General features: G+C 40.4%; 3 protein-coding genes across 4 annotated transcripts; 1 reads left to right on the forward strand and 2 right to left on the reverse strand.

Moving 5' to 3' along the window:
- Positions 1 to 85: 85 nt before the first annotated feature.
- cyld2 (cylindromatosis (turban tumor syndrome) 2) lies at positions 86 to 7,916 on the reverse strand. Its single transcript, XM_077603952.1, has 14 exons — positions 7,587 to 7,916; positions 7,045 to 7,469; positions 6,145 to 6,271; positions 5,698 to 5,933; positions 5,460 to 5,628; positions 4,863 to 4,995; positions 3,932 to 4,036; positions 3,765 to 3,844; positions 3,619 to 3,685; positions 3,411 to 3,543; positions 2,428 to 2,536; positions 2,228 to 2,346; positions 1,944 to 2,151; positions 86 to 478 (listed from the first exon to the last, which is right to left on the reverse strand). The coding sequence occupies exons 2-14, from the start codon at positions 7,462 to 7,464 to the stop codon at positions 273 to 275; spliced, it is 2,112 nt and encodes a 703-aa protein (XP_077460078.1). The 5' UTR covers positions 7,465 to 7,469; positions 7,587 to 7,916; the 3' UTR covers positions 86 to 272.
- Positions 7,917 to 10,031: 2,115 nt separating this feature from the next.
- Positions 10,032 to 12,834, reverse strand: LOC144075923 (uncharacterized). Of its 2 annotated transcripts, none has more exons than XM_077603378.1 (4): positions 12,740 to 12,834; positions 12,015 to 12,150; positions 11,649 to 11,745; positions 10,032 to 10,833 (listed from the first exon to the last, which is right to left on the reverse strand). In XM_077603378.1, exons 2-4 carry the CDS (start codon positions 12,118 to 12,120, stop codon positions 10,578 to 10,580), a joined length of 459 nt encoding a protein of 152 aa, XP_077459504.1. In that variant the 5' UTR covers positions 12,121 to 12,150; positions 12,740 to 12,834; the 3' UTR covers positions 10,032 to 10,577. The 2 variants fall into 2 exon arrangements, with proteins under 2 accessions (XP_077459504.1, XP_077459506.1); XM_077603380.1 differs by lacking the exon at positions 12,740 to 12,834 and adding an exon at positions 12,614 to 12,693 and having other exon boundaries at positions 12,015 to 12,151.
- A 2,309-nt stretch (positions 12,835 to 15,143) lies between these two features.
- Positions 15,144 to 18,800, forward strand: snai1a (snail family zinc finger 1a). Its single transcript, XM_077604024.1, has 3 exons — positions 15,144 to 15,421; positions 15,815 to 16,312; positions 18,381 to 18,800. The coding sequence occupies exons 1-3, from the start codon at positions 15,346 to 15,348 to the stop codon at positions 18,563 to 18,565; spliced, it is 759 nt and encodes a 252-aa protein (XP_077460150.1). The 5' UTR covers positions 15,144 to 15,345; the 3' UTR covers positions 18,566 to 18,800.
- The last annotated feature ends 5,664 nt before the right edge of the window (positions 18,801 to 24,464 follow it).

The following is a 24,464-nucleotide window of genomic DNA, read 5'->3' on the forward strand; positions in this document are numbered from 1 at the left end:
ACCATGTGATTAAATAGATTTTTTAAACATAAAAATCAATACAACATTAAAAAACATTTCATCTCCAAAAAGGACAAATATCAAATAATGCAATACAACATTTTATTTAAAAAAAAAACACTACAGTAAGCTATTCATCCCTAACATTTGTGCATTTTCTGGTATGTTAAAGCAATTCCTCTCCCTGTTGTTTAGTTCTCCTAAGCAAAATAAAGTGCAATGTTATTATTTAAGCACTGTTGCAAGAACACGGCGTTCTTGTCCTCATAAATCTATGTCTCCCGATAGTTTGACGTGGAAAGAGTTGCAGCTGGCTTCTGATATAAAAACATGTAGGAATCGCACAGCAACCTGCGCACAAGTTCAGGAGCGTGCGAGGGGTTAGCTTGCGCCTGCTCCTCCACAGACTGAGCCAAAAAGTCACCCAGTTCTGGACAAGGCTGAATTTCTGGGATGTTGAAGCCCCTTTCATCGTCACCTGCGAGGAAAAGCGTGACTGAGATGAGATTGCCATGTGATGAAAGCAAGAACTTAGCGTGCGTCCTTATCTGCGTCAGCGCTTTTATCAGAACACAATAGTTTCAAGTAAGCATTCCATTTGGAAACCAAAACATGTCAAGGTTTGCACGAACATGCCCGTCAACCTCAGCCAATTTCTCCCCTTATTAATGATTGCAATTCCCTTTAAGTGATTAAAAAAACGGACGAATACAATATTTACTCACATAGGGCACACTTAAGTCTAAAATTTTCTCCAAAGTTTACAGGGTGCCCAATTAGTCGGTGCACTAAATTCAAGATTGTGTAGATGTCGCATTATGACGGTGACAGATTGACTGTCTGGGTACATTGCTTGCTGACACGCTATATTTCTATAGCGAAAAGGCAGACGGGTGAAAGGGGAATGCTTAAAGCATGACAATATTAGCAGTCGACAATGATGTTTTGGTCTGCTACCAATGACCGAGAAGATCTGGATTAGAGACAAAATGGGTAAAACGAGATCAGTTTTACCAAAAAAAAAAAAAAAAAAAAAAATCGTGTAAAAAAGTTGTTACGGGCTCGTAACATAAACAAATTTAAATGAACTTGGATTACAATGCAGACACTCAAAAATAAGTTGAATCTAACCTTACACTAAAGTTAATTCTAATTTTGTTAAAAATTTTGATACCTTTTTTCTCCTGGGTTGGCTCAATTGGCCCCGCCTCCACCCTGATTTTCAGATGCAACCTATCAAGGGTTGTTTGCTTTTGTCTTCCCTTCAAAATATCATACCTGTCAACCTCTGCCGATAACAACCTCTGCCGATAAAAACCTTACAAACACCGTACGAGTCGTACGGTGTTTGTAAGGTTTTTTTGGGGGTTTGTAAGGGGAATCATAATCATTTATAAGGGCAGTTATCGGCAGAGGTTGACAGGTATGAAATATTCCCAAAATGATGCACACAAATGTCCTCACAATAGGATAACGCACGACCACTTGCCAACGAGAAGTACTATATACTCCTCTCGTATTAGCGAGCAAGCTCCGCCATTCGCACTAACGAGAAAAAAAACAGTGAAAAAAATGCAATGCTCCGCCCAGTGCTCGTAGAGGCATTAAATGAGGGAGTTGCGACCAGAAAGACAGTGGCCATGATGTTCTTATGAGCAGCCTCTCGTGTCCAAAATGTATGCTCATATATCAAAATTTGTCTCGTATCTCAAGATAAATATTTGCCCAAAATTTTACTCGCATCTCAAATTGCGTCCGCTGTATACTCGTATATCAAAATTTGTCTCCTATCTCAATATAAATATTTGCCCCAAATTTTACTCGTATCTCAAATTGCTCATATGTCACTAGCATGCACTATTTGAAATGATTTAAAAGAAAAAAACACAAAATACAGGAACAAATTATGAATTGACAGGTAAGCATTTTGTGCATATCCTCACCACATCGGTCCGCCATGCTGTCAAAGAAGAGCCAGGAATGCGGGCCGGGCCCGAATTTCACGTAAGACACGTAATGGCTGGTGTGAATGCAGAGCACGGCGAAAAGCTGCATCGTGTGCCGCCCTGCCGCCAGGGAATTTGAGGCGACCTCGTCCGGAATCGACAGCGGCTTTGGAAAATGCCCCCGTCGTGACGAATGTCTATGCACCTTCAAAAATAAACAAATACTCAAATAAATATAAAGCAATGTTAAAATGATCTACGGCGCCCAAATAATGCCTTGCCTGTGTGTTGCAGGTCGTGCAGTATTGTTTAATTCTGCCCGGGTCCATTTTGCGATCAGGCAGACATTGGAGACATTCGTGCTCGGCCTTTTGCCCGCAGATAAAACATTCTCTAAAAGCTGTAGATTCACAAAAAAAAGTGTAAAATGACAAAATTATATTATTATATTTTTTGGGTGATGTTTGTATGCATTACTTACAGTTGTATAGGAGGTCCGTGACGTCCAGCTCCACGGAGGGAATAATGTGTGAGAACATTTTATACTTGTTTCCGAATCTTGGCATCTGAACTATCAGGCAGGATGGGATCTAAGTATGGGAAAAAATGGCTTTTATAAAATCACAGGGTTAAATAGAAACATATTTCTTGAGTTGGAGTTTGATGTATTAATTAATAAGGACAGCACATATTAATGAAGATATTTAAATTAATGTTAATGAACATATTTGTAAATACAGTAATCCCTCGCCATTTCACGCTTCAACTGCCGCGGCTTCACTACATTGCAGATTTTTTTTCTGGGGAAATTTATTAATATATTTTTTTTTTTTTGTTTATAAAAATGTGAAAATCCACGCTGAAGCTTGCATGGAGAAAAATGGCTTTTAAAAATCACAGGGCTAAATAGAAACATATTTCTTGAGTTGGAGTTTGATTTATTTAATAAGGGACAGCACATTAATGAAGATATTTATATTGATATTGATTGATATGATGAATAAAGGCTTTGGATTTTTTTTTTTTTTTTTGCATTTTCATGTTAATGAACATATGTAAATACAGTAATCCCTCGCCATTTCACGCTTCAACTTTTGCGGCTTGACTACATTGTAGATTTTTTTTTTTTTTAAAGTTAATAAAAATGTGAAATACATGCTGAAACTCGTGTGTCAAAATATAATTTTGCCAACTCGGGTGTTAGATTCTTTCTGTTGAACAAACTGAATTTAATTGGATTTGGATTTGGCATGTTTTTTTAAATTTATTTTTTATATCTGTCGTTTGAGAGTCAAGAGTGATTCCTAGGTATTTAAATTATTGGACTACTTTGATGAATTTTCCTTGGACAAAAACGTTGGGGTGACTCACTATTATTTGTCGCTCTTTTTGAGTAAAGTAAATACAGACAGTCTTAGATATGTTTAAGTGTAGTATTTCACGAGAGATTCCACTTGGCTGTACCTCTTCAAACTTGACATCAGATGACAGGCACGAAGTGTCCAGCAGCTGTTGAACTGTGGGTATCTGTGCCATCTGCTCCTTTTCCAAAAAGATCTGGAATGTATACGCCCCTTGGCTACTTTCACTTCTAGACCTGGTAGAAAAATTTGGATTGGGTAACATCTCTTGGGTAAAAATGGATTAAAATGCAATTAGAGGAAATTCCTACCTGAGTTTAAGCATGGGCTCAATGCCAAGAACCTTTTGAAAGAGAAGTGTGATAAATTCCTCTGGATCTGCAGTCAAATGACAAAAAAAAGGATCACATCAACCATGCTAAAGCAAGAATACCTCATATTTAAAAAAAAAATTAACCTTTTTCCTCTGTTCGAAAGGAATCACAACCAAGCTGATAGCGGAAATTCATTATGCTAGCGGCTGGAACAAAACCTTGTCTGCAAAAAATGCATTTTTAATCCATAAATGACATAATTTTGGGGGGCAGATATGCAAAACCCAACTAGAAAGCAAAGTGACAATACCGTCGTAAACGATTAATGATTTTTCTCAGTGTGGAAGCAATGGGCGGCAAAGTGTCAGCAGGTTTCTGGCAGATACTGTCCAGGGTCACCGAAGAGTTGAACAAACTGAAATAAGAAAACATCAGCTTTTTATCTGGGTGCACGGAACTCCTTTCTCCCTTGACACGATTCAAGATCATAAGTGAGGGGGTTGCAAATGGGCAACACTTACCGTATTTTCTTGCATATACGCCGTATTTGTCGCAAAAAAAAAAAAGACTGAATCGAGGGTACGGCTTATATGCGCACAAATTAGAGTTGACATGTACAAAACAAGGCCATAACGCAAGAAAATGCGGCCGATACCGTCATTTATTTCAAAATAGAGAAAAAATAAACAGATAAAACGCTAAACAAAATTTATTTTGACGTCTATGAATGTAATTTCACACTTCCTGGTTGTACTGGTCACGTGACTTCCTTTTTGAATTTGTTTACATGCAGGCAACATTTTGCAATCCAGCAGACGGTCATTTCGATTCATAAAGTATCTCAAAAAATCCCATGTGCGATAAATTTTCTTAAGATTTTCCCTTCAAAATAACACATTTGTTCTCCCGATTAAAACCATGAATATGGAGGTGAAAATTGTAAATCAGGAGGCGGCTTATACGAGAGAAATTGTAAAAATCAATAATTTTAAGACAATTTAAGGGTACGGCTTTTATGCGAAGACGGCTTTTATGTGAGAAAATACGGTAACATTTGTACTCCCTATTAAAACCATGAATATAGAGCTGAAAACTGTGAATCAGGGGGCGTCTTATACGAGAGAAATTGTCAAATTCAACAATTTAAAGGCAATTTTAAGGGTACGGCTTATACGCGGGGGCGACTTATATGTGAGAAAATACGGTAATAGATTTTATGAAGGGTGTTGAACTGTTCTTACCTGAAAAGAGTGGCATCCAGATAACAGGAATTGATGTGACCCTGAATCCCTTTCATTCTTCCCAGTAACAAAGACGCGACATCCGATTCAGCAATGGGTGCCACGTAGTCCTCGGAGTCTACGTATGGAGGTTCTATAACACAAACACAGTTTTTTCAGTCGTACATTCAAGAAAAGCAACTTTTTTTTAAACCTTCCAAACTATTTATAATACATGTAAAATTGGTTCGTTCAATAAAGGGTTTTAAGTTTTTTAATGGTTTTTTTTCAAATACATATATATATATTTTATTATTATTATTTTTTTCTTCTTAAAATAAAGGTGACCCTACTTCGTGGTTTTTCGTTTATCGCGGCCATGTCTGGTCTACATTAACCTAAACAATCGAGGGATTACTGTAAATGTCAAATTTAGGGTGGTGGAAAGCCAACTTGCCAAGAAAATACACACAAATTAAACCATCGCTCTGAAGTTCGCCAACCATCTATCAAAAAAAACAATGAGTATCATTCTCCAAAAGTAATTGCATAGCGAAATGGCAACCACTTATGCAAAACAGTGAGAATGTCAACGTTATTTTGCATGAAACAACAAACCTGGCGGTATTTCGGCTTGGCTGACGTCGTCACTTCCATTGGTGGAGCAAACAAATCTGCTATCGCGGCTGCATTTATTGACGGGAATGAACAAAGCCCGGTTCTTTTTGCAGTCGAACAAGCGGCGTCCCCCGTGCGTCCCATCGGAGCAGCCGTTGACGTCAAAGTCCTGGAGGCACAAAATGGAGGTCATCGCAAGAAGCGAAAATCCTTTAAACGAGTCCGAATGGAGTCTCACCAGTTCGACGCCGGCCCACTCTGAAGTTTTTCCCGCTGGGACACCAAGCCACCGGACAACTCCGTGTACCAAGACCCCCGTGTTGGACATGACCTCCACCATGGAGCCCACTTCGAAAGGTGCGTTTAGGTTTGGACTCGGATCCATCCTCCGCTCTGGATGTTTTGTTTTGACTCGTCCATACGTTTTCATATTTGGCATGGAATTAATGCGGGTCACGGCCTTTTTGTTTGTTCCTGAGAAATGCAGGGTTAGAAAGTTCAAGGTTAAAAAGTCATGTCATATAGGATCCTTAACCTCGTGACTTAACACAACACGGGAAGACTATGTTTGAAAATATAGAGACAAGACTTTTCTGCATTCCTGCGGAACCAGACCAGTTCTTCGACTAGCATCACACACACGTCATTGTACTCTGACTGATAACACAACATCGTGACTACGTACCCTGTTGGCATGCGTTCCAGTTCAGCCCGTGGGGGATGGAGTAAGATGGGACCACCTGGGTAATCTCTGCAGCACTGAACAGGTGGAGGGGGGCTGGCTTTTTAGAGGGTAAAGTCACATCGTGGTCCTGGAATGGGTTAAAAAAGACAGACTGGGTGAATAAACAAATACACAAAGGAGAAAAAAATCACTAGTAGTGATTTTGCAATAATCAAGGTTACTGTACGCACAATCTGTTCGGGTGGATACAGTTAATCAAGATATGACGTCATTATCAGCCTATTCGTGATTACCGTCCCAGGCTAAAGCATCACTTGCAGTGAACAGGTTTATTTTAGCTTTTTTTATATATATTTTTAGATTTTACAAAATTATTTTTGAACTAAAAACACAGAAAAAATGATTAAAAATTACAATTATTGATTTTTAAGGGGGGAAATCAGAAAATTTAATATACATCTATACTCTTCATTTTAATTTGATCCTAAAACTCATGATTTACTTTCTCGGGCCACACAAAATTATGCGGCGGGCCAGATTTGGCCCCCGGGCCGCCACTTTGACAGGAGGTATAGAGTTTGATAAATGAATACGACTCCAAATCAATAACAGAAATACATTATTTTTATATATTTTTAGATTTTACAAAATGATTTTTGAACTAAATACACAGAAAAAATGATTAAAAAATGACAATTATTGATTTAAAAAGGGGGAAATAAGAAAAATTAATATACATCTATACTCTTCATTTTAATGTGATCCTAAAACAGAAAGTCGGCACCCATGATTGACTTTCCCGGACCACACAAAATGATGCGGCGGGCCAGATTTGGGCCCCAGGCCGCCACTTTGACACACAATCTAAACAGTGACTTCCTTTTTCCCCTTTTCACTTACCACAAATTCCACTTCAAAGCCCAACATGTGCAGGTCATCCTTATTCTCCTTCCTCTCGACCTGCATCAGGTTCTTGACCAGACCCGGTAGATGTCCCTTCCGGTTCTTGACCACCACCAAGTCGTCCACGGTCAGCTCGCAGATGGCCGTAAAGAGTTGCGGGTTGCACAGCAGCTCGAGGCGTTGGCTTGTCGAGGAGACAAAAAGCAGGAGTTGGGCTTGGTGTCGGCTCAGTCGGTACGTGTCCTCCCTCCGCACGACCCCTCCGTTGTGGGGGCTCCCTTGGCCGTACACGAGCCCCCTCAGCTCCGCCTGCGTCTCGGACGCTACGCGGCCGATGCAGCCCCGGCTGAAGCCTTTGCGCGACTTGCCGCGGACGACGATGAAAAACTTGTCTTTCAACACCGGACTGGACTCCATTGTGTCTTTAAAAGAGTGAAAGGCAACCAGTTAAAAGCGGTTTACATGGTCATATCTGTTGAAATGTGCAACGAGTGACGGTCGGGGTTTGTTTTGAAAGTGTTTCCAAAATAAAAGCTCACCTCGCCGAGTTCGGTGGCCTTCGCTTACAGCCGGAAAATCGGAGATGTGATTGTCATTGCACACGTTTAAGCACACTTGGTTTCCTCAGAGTGAGAGAGCAGCGCCGTCTTCATATCTAATACGCAGCCGAGAGGCGTTCACGCCCACTGGAAAATTGAGCATTTTCATCTCCGCCCGCTACGTTAAGGTTGGAAGCGGTTGTTGCGGGCACGTTGCAATCAATGGCAGTGCGTGACTGCATCTTTGATCAGGGAAGAAGATTTGACGGACTGGTGACGTAAGATCAGCCACGCGACGAGATGTGATCACAAAGTGCTGCATAGGAGGAGGAAAATGAGGGAGGAGTTAATTTATTGAACAACCAGTGAGAAAACAAGCGTTTATCTCTTTGTGCCTTGTGATTGGCTGTGGGCAATTCTGCCTCCCACCCATCGCCATTGCTATCAAAGTTGACCAAGTAGGGTAGGGAACATAAGGTTCACGGACCAAATGTGGCTCCTTTGATGGATGCAAATGGCTCTCCTCTAACCTCATTCTCATTTTCTGAACCGCTTTATCCTCACTAGGGTGGGGTGCTGGAGCGTATCCCAGCTGACTTGGGGCTAGCGGTGAGGGACACCCTGAATTGGTGGCCAGCCAATCACAGGGCACAAGGAGACAAACAACCATCCACGCTCACACTCATAATTAGCAGCGATTTAGAGTGTCCAATTAGCCTACCATGCATGTCTTTGGAATGTGGGAAGAAACCGGAGTACCCGGAAAAAACCCACACAAGCCTGGGGAGAACATGCAAACTCCATGCAGGTGGATTTGAACCCAGTTCTCCCTCTGTGAGGCCGGCACCGCTAACCTGTGAGATTTAAAAATAAAAAATAACATAAAAAATGCATTTTCCTTTATTTTGACTTTTAAATTCTGAGTTTGGTTCTCAAGGAATAACATTTCAAAATATGAATTTTTATGGCTCTCTCTGTTAAAACTCTGTTTATAGCTCATTGTTTTAAATTCCATTCATTTGTCTGGATGACCAGTTTCCTTCAGTTATGGATAATACAGTAATCCCTCGAATATCACGGTTAATGTAGACCAAACATGGCCGCAACAATTGAAAAATAGCAAAGTAGGGTCACCGCTATTCAAACTTTTTTTTTTCTTTAGTGCTGAAGTTGAAGACAAGGAAGTGGCTTCCGGTTGCGAGTTTTAGCGTGGATTTTCACATTTTTATGAACATTAAAAAAACATTTCAATAATTAATAGCAGAAAAAAATGTGATAAGTGAGGGAAGACTGTAGACATCTTTGAATATTACACAAGAACTGAAATAGTGCAAATATATTTGTAAAGAATGTATCATAGCAACAGTTTTACATTGCTGCTAAGTTAAAATTGCGATTTTAAATGAAGTTCTATTGAAAATCACTAGAAGAAACTTGTTGCCAATTGACTTTAAGCAGACAGGGCGAAATATTTAAGCCATACGTACATGCTTTGAGTGACATGTTTGTCCCCGGACTGGTCCCACGTGACACGTCACCACCCCGTGATCCACCTGGCATGCAAGGTTGACACTATCTTGACTGTACATCAGCTGTACATAACAAACTTGGCGCTCCTCAGCAAGCACGTTTCCTAAATGTTCTTTTTTTGCAAACTAGAAAGGTGAAAACGTTCCTGAAAATGTGACAGAATTAGCAAAGACCATATACGTGGACTTTAAATTTCAGATATCTGGCTTTAGAGTTAAATTTGCAGATCACATTAATGTAATGATGAACTTTATATGAACTTTCAAATGACTAATAATTGAAGTGGAAGGCGAATACAAAGAATGGCAGCAGAATTTCTCTGAACGTTTAAAAAAAAAAAGAAGGCAACGGTTTAATGTACTTGAATCCTTATGCTAAATTTGTTGTAAAAGTTTTAAAATTGAATACAAAAAACACTTGTTAAATTGTAATACGGGAAGAAAAACTTGATTACTAATTACCATGTACCATTTGTGTATACTCACTTTAAGATGACGGCTTGACATAAAGTACACCACAAATATTTAAATTAAAGACAATAGACATCAGATTATGACAAGGTCAACCTGCAGCATTGACATAATAGTCAACCCATTGCTCTGGTGATAGAAGAAAAAAAAAAAAAATTTAGTGCATTAATAATGGAAATCTATTTTTTTAATTTTGGTCATTGTATGGGGAACCAAACAAATAGTATAGTGGGGGAAAAGACCATTTTACATAGTACTCTAACTAATTGTTACATCAGTGCAATATGTACCCACCTTTCAATCACTGGTAACCATGGTGATGAATTGTCATTAAATATATTGGTAGAAATGTCAAGAAAAACTTATATTGCAGGTGGCGTGTCAAGTGGAAAAACAGATAGTGTACTTACCAAGAATCAACAGTAAAGAACAGGTACAGCGAATACACTTTTTAGTATTTTATTAATAAATGTAGTCAAATACATACTAGTGGACGGAACAAAAAAAGCTTTAAAGCTTTTAGACAATTTCTAAATGTTTGAAAGCAAAGGTTTTCAATTGAAAATGGATGGATTCTAATTATAAAAACAATAGTGGATCTAGTGTAGCTGCCGGCTTGATTTAATAACAAGTGCGGTACAGTAATACCTTGAGATACGAGCTTAATGCGTTCCGGGACTGAGCTCACGTGTCAAATTACTAGTATTCTCGTAGATATGTTTATGCGAGGGAGATGCGGCGAGAAAGACAGAGGGATGCTGTTCTCATAAGCACCGAATCGGGAACCATCTGGTTTGCTCGTATCTCAAATTTTAGTCTCGTATCTCAAGGCAAAAATTTGCTCGGAATTTTCCTGGTTTTGTCAAATTTCTCCTATGTTGGGACGCTCGTATGTCAAGGTATTACTGAAATTATATGGACTCTCAGATGTCAGATCTTCAATTCTGTCACACCGAGAATTGCCGGCCCGACTTGTTGCACTTGCGGTGCTTCAATGACCGAATGCACGATGTCCAGGCTGTTGTAGCGAGAAGGACCGGTGCTGGAATCCATGGCGAACGCGATTACGTTGCTGAATAGCGGTAAGAGATCTGGGCTGGTATGATTCACGGGTCTTTTTCATGGAGGTTAACTGTGTGAGTTCTTGCAGGGTTTTTGGAGGAGAAAGTAATTCGGAGGTAGCTTGAATGCTTTTAGCTGATTCTTGGCTATCTACTGTGGATTGCTCACTTGCTGGCTCTGTTGCCCTGAAATAAGTAGAATTCAGTTCAGGTTTTAGAAGGAAATTGAAGGTGATTAGTTCTACAATTAATCTAAGGCAGGGGTCTCCAAACTGGACGTCAAAGGCCGCTGTGGGTCCTGGTTTAGAGACCCCTGGTCTAAAGCTACGTTTGCAAGTGATTTTACCGTATTTGCTCGCATATAAGCCGGTTTTGTCGGACAAAAAAATGATGACTGAATCGAGGGTACGGCTTATATGCGCATAAAAACAGGGAATGCACAAAACTGCAAGTTGACAACGCCATGACACAATGGTGTCATGACGCAATGGGGCCGCGACGTCATGACGCAGCGACGTCATGACGCAATGGCGCCGCGACGTCATGACGCAATGGCGCCGCGACGTCATGACGCAATGGCGCCGCGACGTCATGACGCAATGGCGCCGTGCCGTCATGACGCAATGGCGCCGTGCAGTCATGACGCAATGGCGCCGTAACGTCATTACGCAATGGCGCCGTGACGTCATTACGCAATGGCGCCGTGACGTCATGATATTGACCTTAATACTGTGCTTTTGATTCATACAGTATCTCAGAAATACCACGTGCGATTATTTTTCTTAAGATTTTCCCTTCAAAGTAACACATTTGTACTCCCTATTAAAATCAAGAATATGGAGGTGAAAATTGGGAATCGGGGGGCGGCTTATACGCGAGAAATTGTACAATTCAACGATTTTAAGGCTATTTAAGGGTACGGCTTTTATGCAGGGGCGGCTTATATGCAATAAAATACAGTAGTGTTGAAAGACAGCATGTAGCTTGACTATGTAACTTACCTTGTAGTTTCTAGTTTGGTAATCGTCATTGGATTGGAAACCGATTCTGAGGATCCAATGGGGGCCTCCACATTTGCTATCTCTGCAGATCTGGCTTCTGGGAGGACAATTGCAGAAACTATACAGCTGAGACAGCATTTTCAACTATCTTACCAAAGATGAAATAGTAGTAAATTAAATCTATGTTGTTAAATCTTATGCTTAAATGAGAAAAATCAACAGGAAAGAAATAGCTGGAGGCTCTAACATTAGGTTGTAGCTTTATGAGGGAAAAAAGAGTTTATAAAAAAATTAAAAAAAACGCAGAGGAAAAATCAAGTTTGTTTTTTAGTGTTAAATAAAATTGTAAAGCAGTTCCCAACCAACCTTGATGACTAACCACAAGCCATTCTTCTTCCACTTTTTCAGAAGCAACTTCCTCAGAAGCATCCTTCTCTCCACCAAAAAGCAAATAAGCGAGCTTTCTGAGCATTACTGCTTTTCTTTGATGTATCTTCCTTTTTCTAAAGAGAATAATACAACATTATTTAATAAAACTTACAATCCCCTTCCATAGTTTTGATGTTTGCCATTTGTTCAACAACATTGTTTAGTCAGCTGACTAGCCCATCCAATGAAACAGGATTTGAATAATAATGCATTGGTAGGTAGCATCCATCTGTCTTTCAACAAAGGGGCGAGATTATTACAAATATTTTGTTAAAAATTCCAAATGTGTCTTTAAAAATTTGCACACTAACTAGCGTTATATTGACAGAATCGTGGTTCAAGGGAATGATGTCTAGCCTTAACGTTTGAACAATGAAGATCATTCGGATTCTATGACAGAAAAAAACGTCAAATTACAACAAATCAGGGCTTGAGAAATATTTTATATGTCAAATTACTACTAATCAGAGCTTGATACATATTTTAGTCACGCAAATAACCCATAAGTTGAACTTAAAATGAGAAAAATAGCATACATAAATAGCACTTCATTCAATAACCAGTTGTAGTCAATGAGCAATTAGCGATTAAAAATTCTCACTATACATGGCTATGTACAGTTATGCTTTTCATTTGATATTTTAATAGAATATGCTTCTTACCTCTGGTGAATGTCATACAGTAAATCATGGATTTTTGAGGACAACGTTAACGAACTTCAGACTGGACCAAACAATTGCAAATCTTATTGTTGTTTGTATTTAAAATTCTTAACCAATGAGAGCCCGGAGGATACCCTCTTGACTCCGCCCATGTTAAGAGACTACCAATCAGGGATTGTCAAAGAGAAGGAGCAAACGCTTGGACAAGAAAAGTACCTTCTTATCGTAATCGCCTGTTGCTTCTCCGTTTTTCTTTTTTATTTAACGGTAGCAACGACATCCTTTTTTGCTTTGTTTGTTTTTTCAATAAAATCTACGGACATTTCTGTACATTAAAACTCTAGTCAAGATGTTTGTGACTGAACAAAATACTGCATAAATGCATATTTTAAACACACGACATAAACTCAGGTCTTTTTATTTCTGACAAGTGTGACTATACCTCTTTGTAAAAACATGACAGAATTGTATGTCTGCCAATGTATGCATCTTTTTAAAGCTATTTTATTTTTAAATTGTTTTTAGAAAGCATTACAACGAATCCAGAGGGATTACGATTGCTTCAGAATCAATCTTTCCGTTCCAAAAGGGGAATTTCCAATGTTCCTGCGTTCTAAATACGTCTTGTGTATCACTTCTACTTTTGTCCGTTAGATGTCGCTCATGTTCTCTATGAAAAAAATCTATTCGGGTCGCCACCCATTTTGACCACATGTGCTTTACACGAGGGTCAAGTGGTTGCATTGTTTACCGTAATAGAGGGTGTCACGTTTAATGACATCAAGTAAAATACCGTTCTACTTTATGACTTTTAAACTCCTGACATGTGACTTACAAAACAGTTTTATGCCACACAACCGTAAGCCCACCCCAAATAACCATAAACAGGATATCCACATCAGCATACTTAAATAATCATCATTTAAAAACGTTTAAAAACCAGATCTGTCACGAATCAAACGAAGATTAGCATCTTAAGTTTAGCCAATGCAATGCAACTTACCTTAAAAAGTTCCTATTATTGTTTTTATTCTACCCTTTCCACACTTAAACAAACTACCAACAACAACCATAAACATAAATAAAGCGCAAAAATGTCAGTCAATTTGCGAATATTGTCATTTTATAGCACTTGAGTCATATGCCTTAAATATCATAACATCTGGTGACTGTGTGAGATAGCATATGATTAGCGACATTTCTATTCCGATTAAACCCTACAATGAGTCTTCTGTTCTGCGTGAAAAATCGTCATTAAGTGTTCCCATTTTCTTTGACGTGATCATCACTTGTGTCCGTCCAATGAAACGCTGACTGGAATCGGTTCGGAAATATTTACCTTCGTTTACAGCACATGTGTCAAAGTGGCGGCCCAGGGGCCAAATCTGGCCCGCCGCATCATTTTGTGCGGCCCGAGAAAGTAAATCATGAGTGCCGACTTTCTGTTTTAGGATCAAATTAAAATGAAGAGTATAGATGTATATTACATTTCCTGATTTTCCCCCTTTTAAATCAATAATTGACATTTTTTAATCATTTTTTTCTGTGTTTTTAGTTAAAAAATCATTTTGTAAATCTAAAAATATATTTAAAAAAAGCTAAAATAAACATTGTTTTAGATCTATAAAAAACGTAATATTCTGGGCTTTTAATCCAGTTCTTTTAATCCATTTATTAAAAAATAATCTAAATATTATATCCAAAATGGTCCGGCCCACATGAAATCGAGTTGACCTTAATGCGGCCCGCGAACCAACCCCTTTTAAATCAATCATTGTAATTTTATAATCCTTTTTTTCTGTGTTTTTAGTTCAAAAATCATTTTGTAAAATCTAAAAAAAATATTTAAAAAAGCTAAGATAAACATTGTTTTAGATCTATAAAAAACTGAATATTCAGGGCTTTTAATCCAGTTATTTTAATCCATTTATAATAATAAAAATCTAAATATTATATCCAAAATGGTCCGTCCCACATGAAATCGAGTTGACGTTAACGCGTCTGACACCCCTGATTTACAGCCTGAATCCCCATTTAATTTTACCCTACATGCTAACAATCAACCACTTTTCCTTGACAATCAGTGATACCTCTTGATGTAGCGTCTTTACACTCGGACATATTTGTCTCTTTGTTCTCTTTGAGAGTGGAAGCAGTCATTGACGTGAATTTGTTTACAAAGCTTTCACGTTTTTGGGTCTGCGCCGTTGGAATCCTGTCTGCAAAAGTTGCATGTTTGGGTTGTGGAGAGGAGTGGAAGCATGAAGGCCCTTTCCTGCATAGAACGGCGGGGGAGGGGGGAATGGCGCTGGTGGTGGTGGTGGTGGTGGTGGTGCTGGGGTGGGCCCTGGAGGCGAGCACACCCCTATCGCCTGTGTCAGTATTTCAGAACAGAGGCCAGCATTTAGTCATTCTACATGAAAGCTGCAGACGGGCTGGCCTGCTGATTTCACCTCAACTTTTTGGACTATTGGACATTGTTTTTTTGTTGTTTTTAGTTTTTTTGATTTCCATACCTCCCACTCGGAAAGAGGACGTTCGCTTCCAAACTTTTGCGTCCTATTTGGATCCATTTACGCACGTCGGTTTTGACACGCGAGAGGACAATGCCTCGCTCTTTCTTGGTTAAAAAGTACTTTGCCAAACAAAAGCCCAACTACAGCGAACTGGAATGTCAGAATGGTGAGTGATGAAACTTTTCTATTTCGGTCCTTTGGGTCCACACAAAAAAAAAAACGTCTTACGTAATTGCGCACGTTGGTGAGAAAGTCCTCGACTTTCTGGCACTTTTTTTGGGTCTCAAATACAATGAATCCGGGTTAAACGACACATCCTGTAACGACCCGTTAGATTCGAACCCCCCCCCCCTCATAACCGATGGCGGACAGAGCTCCATTCATGTAACGAGCCCTGGTGAATATGTGGGAGGAAACGGCCCGTTAAAAAAAAGCGCAACGTCCGCGAGTTCAAACCCCAAAACGGGCGACGACGACCATCCAAACGTGCTAAAAACAGACACTTGAATCGGTCGTTTTTCCCCCTTTTTTTGACCGTGACCTCATCCTTCTCCCTCAGATACGTCATCGGCCAACTATCCCCTGGCCCAGCTCTCCTCCAGCGCCACCTGCTTGACGGCCGGCCTGGTCTGGGACCTGAGCGTCCTCCCCGCGCTCTACTTGCCCGCCTCCCAAACGACGGAGTCCACCAGCATCCCGTTGGACCTGAGCTCCCCGTCCAGCCTCAGCAGCAACGCCAGCAGCAGCGGCGAGGAGGACGAAGGCCGGACTTCGGACCCCCCCAGCCCGGAACCGGTGCACACGTACGCCCCTCGCCAGCGGATGAAATGCACGGGCGCCACCGCCCACGTGGGTCCCCCCGAGGAATTGGAAAGGGAGGCCCCTTTACCCGCCAGCAGGCCCGCTTTCCTCTGCAAACATTGCCCCAAAGAGTACACCAGTCTGGGGGCCTTGAAGATGCACATCCGCTCACATACGCTGCCTTGCGTGTGCACTACGTGCGGGAAGGCCTTCTCCAGACCGTGGCTGCTGCGCGGCCACATCCGCACGCACACAGGTGAGAACCCCGTCTGGACTCGGTACACGGTCGATTGGTCGCCGGTCTTTTGGTCGCCGGTCTTTTGGTCGCCCGGAAGGTTAAATGATAATTACCATTTAAATGGTTGCTCAAATTCCCTAAATACAAACTGCGAATGACTATTTAGTCATACTTAATGCCCTAGTAATTATTAGGCTAAAGAAAAGCTCCAAATTTCCTGGACTTTTTTTGTTTTTTTGTTGGAGAACTTGTTAAGACCCTGACTGACGTCGCTTCTTAAAGGGACAGCGCATGTACATACAAACTCTTCTACACTCACACGTCGGCTCAGTGAAACTGCTCATGGCCATTGTTGGCTTTTATCGATGCGTAGACCGTGTTGTTTTACCTTGTTTTGGTCGCCGGTCTTTTGGTCGCCCGTTGTCGCGGTCAGGGCGACCAAAAGACCGCGAACAAAAGACCGGCAACCAAAAGACCGGCGACCAATCGACCGCACACGCTGGACTCGGTGGCAAAGCCAGGTGGAAGTCCGCCATTAAAGCCACGAGTCGGTCAAAGCGTGACCGGAGTCGACGGGATTCCGTGACAATCAATGGCGTGTTTTTTTGTAGACTCTGTTCTGTTATTGATCGGTCATTGTGTTTAACGCCACGGCAACAATGGGCGGCTAATTGTCTTATCGGGGGATTTCGGGGGAGATGATACAATGAAGACAAAAGGCTTTTTTTGATTAGTGGGTCTTATCAAGGAGCGCTTGCGGCAACTTGTTAGCATGCTAATCTCATTAGGTTGTAATCTAATCATGCTAATTGGCTTGACTTCAACCCAGTTGGGTTTTTTTTCACTATCTTGGCACCACTGTGTGTTAGCGTAGTGTTTTCCCAACCTTTTTTGAGCTCTGGTATTTTTTGCATTGAAAAAAATCTCCTGGGAATATTTTTGGGTTTAAAACTATGTTGACTATATTAAGAATAGTTGTTCTCATCTAAGTTTTATCAGCAGGAATCCCATAAACCTCCAAAATGATTGCAAAATCTAAATTTTCACACTGACCTAACGTCATCAAAAGTTGATGTCTGCGGACCCTAAACAACTTCCGGTTTGAGTGATGTAAAAATAAGTACTTTTCTCCAAATATGATTTCAATCTCCTAATATTATGCAAAAAAATGTGCTCACGCGGACTTTAGGTCGGCGAAAGTTGATGCCTTAGCAACTAAACAACTTCCGGTTCATGTTAGAGAAAAATAAGCAAGAAAATTACTGTTTAACAATTTGAATCTCATAATAGTATACAGTAGTCCCTCGATTATTGCGGCTTCACGACATCGTGGTTTTTTTCATGTGGGATTTTTTTTGCTAATTACATTTTTTTTAAGTTCATAAAAATGGGAAAATCCACGCTAAACTCGCAAGCGGAAGCCACTCCTCCTTTTCTCCGCATGCTACTAGGACTAAGTAGAAAAAAAAGTTATTTATATATATATATATATATATATATATATATATAAAAGAAGTAAAAAAATAAAACAATAAATATATATATTAAATAGAACTGAGCACCAAAGTTAAAAAATATATATATTAAATAGAACTCAGCACTGAAGTAATATATATATATATATATATATATATATATATATATATATATATATTACTTCAGTGCTGAGTTCTATTCAAAAATATATATCAGCACTGAAGTTAGATATATATATATATATATATATATATATATATATATAAATAGAGCTCAGCACTGAAGTAAAAAAAACAAATAATTAAAATATATATATATATTTTTAAAAATAGCGGTGACCCTACTTTCCAGTTTTTCGTTTATCGCGGCAAAGCTTAGTCTACATTAACTTCGATAATCGAGGGATTACCGTAATCCATAATTTAATGTTCATCATATTTTTATTTTAACCCTGCAATAGCTCAATTTCAATCTCATTATATTCCTATTCATTTTTCTCTCTGATTATTAAATTTTCTCGCGGCGCACCAATTGGCAAACACTACGTCAACGGGCGCTCAAAACCAGGCGACCATCTGAACTTAACCACTTTCCCTTCTTTCCATTATAGGAGAACGTCCCTTCTCCTGCCCCCACTGCAACCGAGCATTCGCCGACCGCTCCAACCTGCGAGCCCACCTTCAAACCCACGCCGAAGTCAAGAAGTACCAATGCGGCGTCTGCTCTCGCACCTTCAGCCGCATGTCATTGCTGCAGAAACACACCTCCTCGGGGTGTTGCTCCGCTAACGTGTGAGGAAGACCGCCGGGACGAGGACCCGCGACCGGTCGCCCGTGGAAATCCTCTCCACCCCCCCCCAAAAACCTTTCAAAAGACAGACTTTAAGAAAAATGGAAGGAATTAGTCCTCATTGTGGATCACAATTTCCCCCGCCACGCAGATCATTTCCATATTTTGCAGTTTCGGGACAGCGCCGGACCAAAATCGGACCCGAGCTAGCCGATAGCCGCTCGCTATCGGCGCCATTGCCGCCATTCCGAAGACCAAATACGTACTGAACTCGTTTTTCCCGGCACCGGATAGCCCGGGATTTGTGCCCGGAACCAGCTGCTGAGAACTCGGGGCGCGTGGGTGGTAGAAAGAAAAGCCCCCAAATATACGCCGACACACAAACGCACAAAAGCCATCGCGTACACAGCTGTCCGCGGAACCGCGGCGTAGAGAGACGAGGTGCTAACAGGTGTTTGGGTAGCGATTTTCGCCGGCGGAGAGCGGGTGACACCGCTGCCCTTGCTTTTTCAGGAAAAAAGACGACCCGAGAGACTGAAAGATGGCCGCCGTAAGCCTCTGTTTTGACTACAGCCTAACTTTCTGTTTTACTGATGACTCCCGATGATAGGAACGCCGTGAGAAGTCGTGCACTCAGTGTTACTACAGTGTTAATAGTACAGTAATCCCTCGAATATCACGGTTTCACGACATCGTGGTTTTTTATGGGGGATTTTTTTTTTGTTAATTTTTTGGGGGGAAGTTCATAAAAATGAAAACCCACGCTGACATTGGCAAGCGGAAGACACTCCCCTTTTCTCCGCTTGCTACTAGAACTCAGGAATGAAGTAAAAAATACATAAATATTTTTTTTAATTCACAAAAATGCTCAAATTCATGCTGAAACTCGCAAGTGGAAGCCACTCCCCCTTTCTCCACTTGCTACTAGAACTCAGCAATGAAGTAAAAAATACATAAATACATTTTTTAAAATTCATAAAAATGCAAAAATTCATGCTGAAACGCGCAAGTGGAAGCCACTCCCCTTTTCTCCGCTTGCTACTAGAACTCAGCAATGAAGTAAAAAATACATAAATATTTCTTTTCAAATTCATATAAATGCAAAAATTCATGCTGAAACTCGCAAGCAGAAGCCACTTCCCTTTTAAATTCACAAAAATGTAAAAAATCACGCTAAAATTCGCAAGCGGAAGCCACTCCCCTTTCCTCCACTTGCTACTAGAACTCAGAACTGAAGTAAAAAATACATAAATATTTTTTTCAAAATTCATAAACGTGAAAATTCATGCTGAAATTCGCAAGCGGAAGCCACTCCCCTTTCCTCTGCTTGCTAGTAGAACTCAGCAATGAAGTAAAAAATACATTTTTTCAAATCCATAAAAATGTGAAAATTCACGCTGAAACTCGCAAGCAGAAGCCACGCCCCTTTCCTCCGCTTGCTACTAAAACTCAGCACTGAAGTAAGAATACATTAATATTTTTTTCTAAATTCATAAAAATGTGAAATACATAAATATTTTTTAAAAATTAAATTCATAAATATGCAAAAATTCACGCCAAAATTCGCAAGCAGAAGCCACTCCCCTTTCCTCCGTTTGCTACTTCAGAACTGAAGTAAAAAAAATGTATTTTTAATAGAAGTGATCCTACTTTGCGTTTTTTGGTATATCGCGGCCATGTTGGCTCCACATTACCAGCGATAATCGAGGGATTACTGTACCAATCAAAGCCATAAATGATATGAATTTGTGCCTCGAATTTTCTTTTGTTTTGTTTTAAATCTTTGTCTTATTTACCTCATTACCGTTTGTGTCCTCAATTCACGTTTGCAGTATTCAACCCACCGAGAACCAAATCGTTTTAAAACGCAGGAAGGCCGGGACCAAACATTTCCGCCAAAGTTTACGCCACGAAAACACGCTCGCCAAATATCGATAAATTGTAACGTTTCTTGAATCCGTATGTTTTATAGTGCAATGTGCCCATGACGTGTTCTTTCGATTTTGTACCCCGCTTTTTTTGTGTATGCCCCCAAATTATTCTGATTTTCATTCAATAAAGTAATTTATCTTTATTAAAAAAAAATGTTTCTGGCTGAGACACCTGCCGTCATGTGGGAAATGAAAACAGTTGATACGTTACGCTTAATTAAACAAGGTCGGTGTAATCATTAACCCGCATTTCGGCGGTCTTGGGATTGCACGGGTATTTTTTTGCGGATTTGCAGGTGAACGTACGGCGTGATGGAAGGGGAGGGGCATGAATGCACCTGTTGTTGTCACTTTCCACCTGCTCGCTACTTCTCGCTGTTGTCGCTATGCAAACAGAGAAGCGCACACACTCAGCGCTCACGTGATTGGCCGAACGGTTAATACACTTCACTAGAAAGCCAGAACGTAAAAAAGATGGATTTTTTCACTTTTTTTGTGTTTTCGGAGTATCGGATAGACTTTTTATTTTTTAGTTTGGTCAGGTTCAGGTGCGACTTATGGAATTTGTTAAGACTAATTTTATAGTTATTAAGTGATAATATTATAGCTGTAAAGTTATGTTTTTCTCGTATTTTATGTTTTTTGATCGTTTCAAATTGGGTACGCTGTATAACAGCTTTTGGAGGGGATTTTTTTAGGTACTTTTTTTGTAAAACCGATCTCGTTAATATGAGGTACACTTTTTAGATTTATTATTTTTTTAAAATAGGCAATTAAAGTCGTAGTCTTCCTTATTTTATTTCATTTAACTCGTCCATACCTGTTAACTTATGTTTTTCCCGTATTTTATACTTTTTTTTGATTATTTCAAATTGTGTAGGGCTTTTTTAAGTGCGTTTTTATTTGTAAAACCGATCTCGTTAATAAGGTAAATATTTTTAAATGTTTTTTTTTAAATAGGCAGTTAAAGTCGTAGTTTTCCTTTTTTTATCTGACTCGTCCATACCTGTTAACTTATGTTTTTCCAGTATATTATACTTTTTATTGATCATTTCAAATTGTGTAAGGGCTTTTTTAAGTGCGTTTTTATTTGTAAAACCGATCTCGTTAAGAGGTAAATATTTTGTAATATTTTTATTTTTTTTAAATAGGCAAGTCGAAGTTTTCCTTTTTTTTATTTGATTTTTTTTATAGCTGTGAACTTATGTTTTTTTACCGTTTTAATATGTTTTTTTGATCATTTCAAATTGTTTATGCTGTATAACAACTTTTGTCCAGGATCGTTTTTAGGTACGTTTTTTTGCAAAACCGATCTCGTTAATATGAGATAACCTTTTTTTATTTATTTTTTTAAAATAGGCAACTAAAGTCATATTTTTCCTTTTATTTTATTTATTTTTTAAATGCGATTTTCGCTCTAATGCAACAAAAAAGTTTGCATTTTTGGGCAGCTGCGAATGACTGTAGTCAAAAAAATAAGTTGTTTTGCCCTTTAACAAAACAATAAAACACATTTAATGTTATTATAAAAATATTCACTGTATTTGATAAATACCAGAAAATAACCTGCTTGATTTTCAGTCATTAGCATTAGCAAAAGTTACAATATTTGTCAAAAATGAGTCTTTTTTTTTGGCTCAGATTTAGTAGGTTGCCAATATATCAAACCCTAAGTCACGTTAGCACTTTGTAAAAGAACCCTGGGGGTCCCTGAAATGTTTTGATTCCCTCCCAAGACCCGAATTCTTTCCAAAATCCACACATCGATCTGAAATGAAGAAACATCCTGCTATGTTCTCACACTCTTTTGTCATCAGGGAGAGTCGAACCCGTCCTCCTAGACGGTGAGTCAGTGTGCGTCGTTCGCTCACCTTCCCACGGCACCCCTCGCTAAGTCCGATTAGTCAACGGCGGTCGGGCTGCGTGGGCTCCGTTCGAAAGGAACCGGCCCAGAGTGAGCTCAACTGTTCCACGCCAGTTTCCTATTCCTGCCCGAGCAGTTTAGCCTTTGTATAACTTTAGAGCCGCTCAATTATACGTGAACGATTGCCAAACATCTGCAGCGGGTCGGCCGTGAATTTCAAGTCGGAGATAGTGTAGCGCTTCCCCTTGGGCTAAGATGATCTCGTGTCTCAAGCGGGATGAGCCTATGAAACTCTCAGCTGTTGCCAGTTAGTTCGGGACTATTTTCAAAATGTCAGCTGGCAACGTGTCCCGAGGTCGGGATCTCTCTTTGTTCTTTCACTCTTTTTTTCCCGCTGACGTTCATCTGCATTTTGCAGGAAGCAAAACGAGTACTGTATTTTCACACTTATAGGGCAGACTTAAGTCTAAAATTTTGCGGCCTTCTCTGTTCGCTAAATTAAGCATTAACTTAGTTTTACTCGTGCTGTCTTTAAGAAATCCCACTAGCGGCTAGCCTAACTTACGCTAGCAGCTAGCATAATATAAGCATAACATACACTAGCGGCCAGCCTAACTTACGCTAGCAGCTAGCATAACATACACAAGCGATTAGCATAACAAACGCTAGCGGCTAGCCTAACTTACGCTCGCGGATAGCATAACATATGCTAGCGGTGGATAGCCCAACTTATGCTAGCGGCTAGCATGACATATGCTAGCAGTCAGCATAACATACACTAGCAGCTAGCCTAACTAACGCTAGCAGATAGCATAACATATGCTAGTGGTTAGCAAAACATACACTTACAGTTAGCCTAACATACACTTGCGGCTAGCCTAACTTACCCTAGCAGCTAGCATAACATACGGTCGCAGCTAGCATAACATATGCTAGCAGTTTGCATAATATACGCTAGCAGATAGCCTAACTTATGCTAGCAGCTAGCATAACATACGCTAGCAGTCAGCATAACATACGCTAGCAGGCAGCATAACATACGCTAGTGGCTAGCCTAACTAACGCTTATGCTAGTGGTTAGCAAAACATACACTTACAGTTAGCCTAACATACGCTTGCGGCCAGCATAACATACGCTAGTGGTTAGCATAACATACGCTAGCAGCTAGCATAACATTGGTACACGAGCGGCTAGCATAACATACTCTAGCCTAATGTCATGTTAACGCTCTTTCTGAAGAAGCGCCCAATATATTGACAAAAAACAGACAATATACCCGCAAATGAGACTGCACCCTATCAAACGCTGCGTTTTATATGTACGAAATTACGGTACTTTTCCAGCCTTTTCAAAAAAACACGTCTTCCACCCGTCTACTCATGACGCAATCTTTTCTTCAAACCCTGGCGCATCTCGAGCGTCCACTCGTCCCGCTCCGGCCGCAACTTCACTTAGCCCAGCTAAAAACCCTGTCGCCGTACTTATTTTTGCCTTTTTTATCGCCAAAAGAAAACAGCACGCACTCCCCCGTCTTGTTCCTCCAGGAGGGCAGAGGACTTGGACGTGAAACCCGAGAGCACTTTCCTGCTGTGCGCTCTCCGCTGCCAGAACACTCACTGTAATTTACCAAAAGTGGCTGCTATTTATGCCATAAACCATGTGTTTAACATTCCTCAAGCCCGTCATGTTTGTATATTCCTCCCCCCCTCATCTCCCCCCAGCCTCCCTCTACTGCACTAGTATTTCTATTTATGTGTGTGTGTGTGTGTCATTGAAAAATCACTCCCCCCACGCCACCTCTGAGACAAGGCCGACAGGAAGTTGGAGTTTACATTGGCCTACTTCCCCCCCCCCCCAAAAGCGGCCCGGGTCGAGGAACTGCGGGGATCAAGTGCAGTTTCTCCCGCAACACGGCCACCCCCATCGGCCGTCCCGCCCGCCCGCCCGCCCAGGGCTGCTCCAAATGGCCGACGTTCCGGGGTGGAGTTTGGCGCCTCCCGAAGACGGCGTGTCCTTCGTTTTGTACGCAAAAGTTGGAATGGGGGTCTGCTGACATGGAGAAAGTATGAAATGAGTGGTGTCGTTGTTTCTTCAACTGGTGATGGTCAC

This window comes from Stigmatopora argus, chromosome 6 (genome assembly GCF_051989625.1).
Source record: "Stigmatopora argus isolate UIUO_Sarg chromosome 6, RoL_Sarg_1.0, whole genome shotgun sequence".
In the NCBI taxonomy this organism is placed as follows: Eukaryota; Metazoa; Chordata; class Actinopteri; order Syngnathiformes; family Syngnathidae; genus Stigmatopora; species Stigmatopora argus.

Bases quoted from the DNA above. Each gene is read 5' to 3' on its own strand.
- snai1a (XM_077604024.1), top strand. From the start codon at position 15,346: ATGCCTCGCTCTTTCTTGGTTAAAAAGTACTTTGCCAAACAAAAGCCC. The intron at 15,422-15,814 runs GTGAGTGATGAA...CTTCTCCCTCAG, and splicing joins CGAACTGGAATGTCAGAATG to ATACGTCATCGGCCAACTAT. The intron at 16,313-18,380 runs GTGAGAACCCCG...TTTCCATTATAG, and splicing joins CCACATCCGCACGCACACAG to GAGAACGTCCCTTCTCCTGC.
- LOC144075923 (XM_077603378.1), bottom strand. From the start codon at position 12,120: ATGCTCAGAAAGCTCGCTTATTTGCTTTTTGGTGGAGAGAAGGATGCT. The intron at 11,746-12,014 runs GTTGGTTGGGAA...TTGTCCTCCCAG, and splicing joins GCTTGTGGTTAGTCATCAAG to AAGCCAGATCTGCAGAGATA. The intron at 10,834-11,648 runs GTAAGTTACATA...TACTTATTTCAG, and splicing joins ACCAAACTAGAAACTACAAG to GGCAACAGAGCCAGCAAGTG.
- cyld2 (XM_077603952.1), bottom strand. From the start codon at position 7,464: ATGGAGTCCAGTCCGGTGTTGAAAGACAAGTTTTTCATCGTCGTCCGC. The intron at 3,845-3,931 runs GTATTGTCACTT...CATTTTTTGCAG, and splicing joins ATCATTAATCGTTTACGACG to ACAAGGTTTTGTTCCAGCCG. The intron at 479-1,943 runs GTGAGGATATGC...TTTTCCTCGCAG, and splicing joins CAGCATGGCGGACCGATGTG to GTGACGATGAAAGGGGCTTC.